An 8,050-nucleotide genomic window follows, 5' to 3' on the forward strand; every position below is an offset into this window, starting at 1 on the left:
TATATATTTATATATATATAATATGCATATGAATGTGCATATACAGTATGCATGTGACGGACCACAGCCCTGCTTACAAATCAGACTCTAAGAGATATGTCTCATAATACTGCACATAACAACAGTATTGATACTTACCCATAAACTAATGCTTAAGTGTTTGTGTTTGTCATCACTTCACAAAGTTATGGCCAACAATGGCTCCTTTTACCATAGTTTTAGTCTCCACTACCTCCTGAGAAAAAACATCTGGGTCTTAAGCTTGCAAGATATTTGCAGTTGGCTTTTTTGTCGGATAAGAAGACCAAGAGTCCACAACCATGCTAGCACCTCTCTGAGGCTGCGCTTCAGCACAATGGTGCTTTGAGCAATATGCTAAGCATGACAACATACTAAAGACTTCATCCTCTGACTTTTTGCATGCAATTTCTTGGCATTCCATCCAATAATTGTTGAGATATTTCAGAATGGATTAAAGTGGTGTACCGACCCATCAATTGACAAAGCAGTATTGCCATCAATGGATCATTGCAACCGGGAGACAATTATTTTAACTCACAGGAAGTAACAAAGGTTTACTTAAGTTTTTGGTTTACTGCTAAATGTTTTTATTGTGTTCTCTACCACTAAGAAGACAGGATCGAGCAGTGCCCATAATCTATATATAAAGATCAGTGCAAAGGTGTCAACGTGGTGCAGTGACAAAGCTTTGTCTAATCAATGAACTGCAAATGCAATTAAATGCCTCTATCAGCATAACTTTGAGCAATATTTCTTAAACCTGCTCAGTAATCACTATAATATCATGGTATTACCATAGGAGTGCCATGAATGAATATTTTATAAGGACCCAAAAAACAGGTAGTCAGAAAAACTGATATGTTCTGGGACCACTAGCCAAGACAGATAACTCAATCCGTGGAATTCTGATCTAGTAGGCATTTAGACGAGACCTCAGACACATGGCTGACCTCATGACATTGCAGCATATCTGAGACTGCTTCATACATATGTTGTCTTGCTGTTTCTATTCATAGAACAACCAGAACTTGATCTCTTCCTTGATCTCCATGCTGTAAAGCTGATATCCAGAGAGTCTCAATATACTGAATATAAGCTGTTGCTATGGATATTAACTCATAGAAATAATGGATGCTTTCCTTTTTCCCATCATGTATTTTAAATTAATTATGATAGATTGAGGTGAGTCATGTCTTCCAGCAGCTGCATCCGTCCATATGCTCGGTGACACTATGTTGTGTGATGCTTACAACATGCATCAAGGTTTCCCATGTACCATCAGTGTTCATAATGCATGACCCAAATTAGGCGAGTTCCAGTAAATCAAAGTGAATATTTAACAAACTGCCACATCATAAATATGTCATATTTTATAAATGACTGATTCAAGAACTAACTATATCTGAGCAAGTAAGCCATTAATGTGAGAATTTATATGCAAAGTACCAACTTTCCTCTCTGTTCGCTCACTACTGAAACCTTAACTGCTGAGGCTCCAGTCGGCTCCAGTGAGAGGATCAGGTTAATGTGTCATCGGGAGAATACTACAAGATGAAACCCACCACCTACGCTGACATTTTGCTCCAGTATTGGCGGGCCAATATTAGAGTAATTGTCGCTATAATGTAGTAATAGAAGCCATAAATAAAAACAAAGACAAGCTGTAAATGCTTGGGTTTTGTCCATGAAGGCTCTTTGACCATTCAATTTAGTGTTACTGGAAAAAAAGCTCCTGAAAAGTAAAATGTTAGCAGCATGTGTACGTGTCTAAGGCGGTGTTGCAATCTGAGCAAGTCATGTAAATTCTGACCCCAGAGGTCACTGGCCATTTAGGCTGGAAAAAGCTGTCCATCAAAATCCCAGAACAGACGGAAGCTTTGTACCCTTGCAAGGAAGTAGGTGCACACAAAACTTTCAATATCAGATGGATTGACTTGTAGATTCGAAATTTCATCCACAGCTACAGTTTTGATTGAAATACCTATAACTTGGCGGGCTGGTGTGTTTTTCTTGTCAGGACGGAAAAGCTTCTCAAGCACACTGCATTGGATCAGTGGCCTCTGACAGAACAAGTTGCCAAACGCTCGCATGCAAAGAACAATTCCCACTCCTTATTAAGTCACATTGGGTTTGTGGTGTGAATTTATCAAACTCACTGAAGGTATTTTTCCTATAACATGTTTTTGCATTATTTGCAGCTGCTTTTCTCATCACTCATCTCTGGCAAATGAATTTGGCCACATGTCAGACTTGACTAACCAGACCTTTCGCCTTCTGTACTTTTGCTATGTGTGAATATCGATGATGAGCATAATGTTTAATTGCCAAAATTATAGCCTGATATTTCAGAAGATAAAGTGTGTAGAAAGAGAAATAACAAAGGTGTTACAGCTGTAGGGCATCATGCTAGCAGTTTGCAATTCTGCTAATCTAGCTCATGCTAATGTTTTTGCTATTTTACAGCTCTGTTGAAATATGTACACATGAAATTCGACCTATATCCACAAATTACCCATTGTAGCATTTAAGTGTCACAAAAGCCACTTCAGTACTTAAGTAACATTTATATATCAGTTCATCTTCTGTTGATTAACCAATTAATCACTTGAGATGTCAAAAAGTTAACAATAAAAAAGCAGCAAATCTGCTGAAACCAACTGAAATATTTTAATTTGTAAACAGAATATTCATCACTGACAATGTGTGGCAGCTACTGCAGAGCACTGTATTCTTCCTAGTGTTCGAAATGCGTGGGGTAAATGGAATTTCAGACCAAAGATAAGTCATTTAGTGAACATCAGTGGCGTTCACTAACCTGCTGACCACTGACAACATTTTACAGGTCCTTTTTTCACTTTGGAATGGAGGCATGTGTTCCGTTTGGGCCTATAAATACTCATCTATGTGACAGCTGGACTAGCCCAAACCATGGGATGGATTTGGGACACCGCTTTAAATTTAGGCTCAGGCCTTGACTGGTGCCTCGCCGGGTATCGGGCCACCCTTTCATATAAGAAGGCACTATGGAATTGGATGCCAGGCAATCAGTATCATTGTGCCGCTGGTTTAGATGCCATGAATGTATGTGGGCATTGTGGCGGGTTGGCGCAGACCTCAGAGTAAAGGCTTATTCCTGCCTGCTCTCCTTTATTTTCCATAGAGACAACTGGGAATGTTGCATGTCAGACTGGAATGCAGGGCACGTGCCTTTGGAATCCCCATTTGTTGCTCTGGAGAATTCACTACAATCAAGACTGCAGTGACTGGTCAAGGTGGATCAAACAGTGAAGACATCCATGACTTAACTGTCCTGTCATCAATAGGGCTGGCAAAATTGAAGTGACTAGTACTATCTCTTAAAGCTGTCAAGGAAATGTTTTGAATGTGTAACATCGGAAAGTTAGACTTGTATAATTGAGATCTTTTAATGAAACTTAAAGCTGCTATAATCAATATTGTTTATGTGATCAATGGATAAGATGTGAAAGGTGTTGCTCATCGTAACGAGCCTGCCTCTAAGTGGCCAAAAAATCAATTAAGGCAGCTTAAAGTAAACTACATGTCTTAGAGGTTCAGATGTAGTCCAATCACCACAGGAAGCCCAACATTGAGAGAAATGTGTTTATTATTATTAGTCACAGATGTTCCCTCTGCAATAAGTCAACAACACTAATTGTGTGTTGAAGTGTGCGGTTTGAGGGAGGCAAAGTACTTTGCGAATATTTTTTGTGGGAATCCTCTTCACTTTACTGACCTTTAATACACTGTTATTAGTCCGCTTAATAATACATTTAGATGGTGAGTTCCTTTACATTTATTGAATTGCAATTTAACAATAACTGTTTACATTCAATTAAGCGCTCCTCTATAACTGCACTGCACTCTCCTGCTTGCTCAGTTGAACTGCAGTGACACCTTAAAACGACGCAAGCGGTTATAGCTTCTCTGCATTTTCATGGCATCAGCCCAGAAATGAAAAATAAACCTTGCATTGCCTGACTAAGTGTCAACCTCTTGGTCGCCGGTAATCTGGAACTCTGCCCGAGTAATTGACAGCGCTGCACAGGTTTCCATGTTTTATCACGGCCATGCTCCAGTGTTGCCAGTTTTAATGCCCTCCACCCACTGGGCTTTTCTCTGGTCATAACTCTCTGGCACTGCTTGAATGGTGGGATGAGCACTGTAAGCACTGGTGTACGCTGCTGTGCTACCACATTTGACTCAATGATAGTGAGCCCACAGCTGAAACTAATAGTTATCGGACATGAAAGAAGGCACTGCAATTAATCTCCAGTAAATAACCAGCTCTCATTGGAGCCAATGTGCACTCACTGAACTCTCAGAGCTAAGATAAGATGCATTTGGTGTTATCTTGCATGCTTCCCTCTCATGTGCTCTGGTCTTTTTTCCTGGAAACAGAACAGATTGGTTTCAAGCATCATTAGAATTAACTGCAGACTTCTTAACTTTGATGACCACTAGATAAACAGTTTTCTTGATGTGAACCGAAACCTTAGATAGACTCGCTTTCAAACCCTTCGAATGACTCTTCTATATATCACCTTGTTTTAATCTAGTTTGACTGATTCAAATACTCATTGATGTTTTGGGCACTTTTGTGTACGTATATACATTGTACCAATATATATATGCATGCACAGTTGCTATGTTTTGTGTATGCCATTGCATGCCTATATTCCCGTGCTAAAGAGAGAATGACATTTTGGTGAGCTACCTCGAGATATCTTAATGCATGATTCAGAGGTCAGGGTGCTATGACATCACCAGCGTTCTGCGATGGGGATTTTGGAGGCTGGGTTTTGTTGTCTGTTTGTAATTAAAAAGCGCTGTTGATGTCAAATCTGAAATCAATCACAAAGTGCACTTGCTCAATGTCTCAAGGCTGTTGGTAGAGAGCTTTAGCACACAAATGCACGCACACACAAAAACACATTCACAGGGCAAATATCCTCGTGACCTACAGTGCGTCTTTGTCCATTTATTGCGGTGATTCTCAACCAGTGGTACTTGTTCAGCTAATCAAAAATATGTCCACACATTTATGAAAATAAACAAGCAAAAGGATTACAAACGGATGTGACGCTGATCTTCAGTAAATCCATCGTCACAATAAACAGCTGCTAGCAATGAAAAGCCGCAAAAACTTGTACATGTAACAGTGTTTAATAACATCCACTTGAAATAATTTCAAATGGGGGAACTTAAGCTCCTGAAAGGGCTGTGGGGGTACATCTGACAAAAAAGGTTGGGACCTACTGAAATAGTGCACTCTGTGAGCAAACAAAACGTGTCCTAACTCCTCAATGTTATTCTCCATAGCTCACTGTAGCATGCTAAAGGCCACATCAACATGACTTGTGTCGTTATAAATGATTAATGTATTAAAATTAAATTTAAAAGTCTGTCATCGCCAGATTTATTTTCAGGATCTGGATAAAATGTTTGTCTCAGACTTCGAATGTCAGCAGGGAAGGTTAAGACACCCAGGAGTGCCACAAATGTGCTTCCACACCATCAACACTGAGACACATAAGCCTTATGAGAGAACAGGACGTGTCAGGAATGCACGCACCGCCATACAACACAAAGACACACACAGTGCTGGGTAATTGTGGATATTTATCCACTTATCCATTTTATGTTACATCTGAAAAAGTCATCTAGTTGTAATCCTGTGTATACATGTTTATGTGAGTGTACATGTGTCATTCATTGGATAAAAGTGAGTTAGTAGTCAGGGCCAAAGTCATAAAACGCACTTTAAATTGTGACCATTCACTAACACCATCTGAAGTATCAATTGAAACAAAAATGACAAAAAATGGGTTTAAAAGAGATGAATAGCACGAAGGGGAAAGTAACAAATTGTGCCATAAAACAACAAAACAACAACAGTGCTATTTGCTATAAAACAATAATAAAAAATCATGTTTCTTCTGTTATTGGTGCAGGTAGAATATGAGGTCCAAAAGCAGCGGGGTAGAGAGCCCGGCCAATGGGGTGCTTGGGGTTCCACAGGGTGACCATGACATCAGCCAAGAACAGGAAGAGGGTCTGCCCATTAAGAGCCTGAAGGCCAAAGCTCAGCAGAAGGAGGGTGAGGATAATTTGCAGGTGGGGGTGATCTCTAACAAAGAGAAGCTACTGATTGATTCCCCCGAGGATGGAGAGAAGAGAGGGGACATCATGGATCTGTCCAACAAGGATCTGCTAAAACTGCTGGGGATCATGGAAGGAGAGATTCAGGTGGGTCGGGTGTTCTCTTTGACCTGCTATAATGTGCAATACTGACGGAGAGAAAACAGATCCATGAAAGGCATTGTGGATGAACACAAGACCGGTGCACATGCGTTCATTGGATGGAGTTTGACTGCAATTTTATGCACAATAGCTCTATCTTGTGGTTCAAAATGGCAGTTGAAACATGCCAGAGAACATATGCAAATATGCCGTGTTTAAAAGGGCCTATTTTGGAGAAATCTGGAATCCATGAAACAAATGCTACAGGGGTTCAAACACTTTTGGATGCCTTGAATTGCATGCAGAGTATCCAGAGACATTTGGGGAAAATGCCACATTCACAAGACGTTTGAGGCCATTTTTTCCACACATCATTTCTCTTATTTGCATGTCTGGGACAAAGCAATCTGTGTCTCTTCAAACAGGTGTCCCAATGGAGAGAATACACAATTCTCTTTCTTTCTCCTCAAGGCACCATATGCTGTATCATATGTTTATCTTTATATTTGTTTGTGATTTCAGGCCAGAGAAGACGTTATCTGCATGCTAAAGTCCAAACAGTCTGTCCCAGAGGACCTTGAATCACGTTATGGTTCTGCGGCCCCTGGTTCGGCCCTCACAGCCCTGCAGAGGGACGGCTTCATCACTGGCAGCGAGCCGCACGACCGCAGTGTTTACCAAAAGCCAATGGTTGAGGTCAGTTAGCAACTGTCAGTCACAGCAGTTTCATGTTGAAAATTGGTTCTGTAAATATTTCATTGGTTAGTTTAATGTGACATTCCTGAACAGGTTATTGCTGCAAAGTGTTGAAATGTTACACCAGAGCAAAGAAAGTTCACTTCTTATGTGTCCTTGGTTCTTGCATGCGTTTGTGTTCTTCCTCCTGTGTGGCTGTGATTGTGTGCCTTTGCTCTTTCCCAGCTGGAGCGTCTGCAGGAGAAGCACAAGGACACGTATCGTAGGATGCTGGGTCAGTTGCTGCTCGCCGAAAAATGCCACCGCCGCACCGTCCACGAGCTGGAAACAAAGGAACGCAAGCACGTAGACTACATGAACAAGAGCGATGACTTCACCAACCTTCTGGAGCAGGAGAGAGAACGGTGAGGAGGAGAGGAAGGAGGGACCTGAGGCATGAAATTGCCACATTTTTAACACATCCAAGTATTGTTTTTAGTTTTTATTTTAAAGCCATCTCCCAACGACTACAGGTAGGCTATGTACAGAAAGTAGCAGTTTTGTAATATTGACATACATTTTCATCATGAATTGTGTTTATATAAGGTGGAAATGATAACATTGAGTTCCTATACAACGTAAGTGGTGCCGTAAGGCAATATTTGATGTCAGTAACTATTTGCTAAAGTAAAACAAGCAGTATTGCATATCGAGAATTTGTTGGAAAAAAGAGAAGTGGATGGAGCAATGGTGAAAGTAAAACAGGGGTCAGCAGTGGGGGAGGCGTAGAGTGGCCAGAGAGAGAGAACATGAATTAGAAAGCCAACAAGGTTTCTAAAACCAGTGTGGAACATATAACGTGTGAGAGGTGAGAGAATCAAGGGAGAAAGAGTGGCAAAGGAATGCATGGACATCTGAGAATGTGTGAAAGACGGCCTCATCAGCCAAGTGAATAACGTTAGTGGGAATTGGAGAGGAGATGGGGGGAGCTGGCTACTAAAGTGATAACCTCACATACCTTCATTTGACAGGGAGAGGTTTACGAAGCATGTGGAAGGGAAGGGGGGGGGGGGGGGGGGGGGGGGGGGGGGGG

At 41.1% G+C, this 8,050-nt stretch overlaps 1 protein-coding gene across 2 annotated transcripts in view; it reads left to right on the forward strand.

The window, feature by feature from the left end:
* Positions 1-8,050, forward strand: part of LOC116383533 (filamin-A-interacting protein 1-like) — a 21,913-nt gene that overhangs the window by 3,730 nt on the left and 10,133 nt on the right. The window contains exons 2-5 of one of the 2 annotated variants that reach the window (XM_031847452.1): positions 3,182-3,293; positions 5,994-6,288; positions 6,805-6,978; positions 7,204-7,382. In XM_031847452.1, coding sequence (XP_031703312.1) covers positions 6,001-6,288; positions 6,805-6,978; positions 7,204-7,382 — 641 coding nt within the window. In that variant the 5' untranslated portion in view covers positions 3,182-3,293; positions 5,994-6,000. The remainder of the gene's footprint in view (positions 1-3,181; positions 3,294-5,993; positions 6,289-6,804; positions 6,979-7,203; positions 7,383-8,050) is intronic. The other variant, XM_031847451.1, reaches the window with a different exon arrangement.

Source organism: Anarrhichthys ocellatus, unplaced genomic scaffold (genome assembly GCF_004355925.1).
Source record: "Anarrhichthys ocellatus isolate YVR2014 unplaced genomic scaffold, GSC_Weel_1.0 scaffold7, whole genome shotgun sequence".
Taxonomy (NCBI): Eukaryota; Metazoa; Chordata; class Actinopteri; order Perciformes; family Anarhichadidae; genus Anarrhichthys; species Anarrhichthys ocellatus.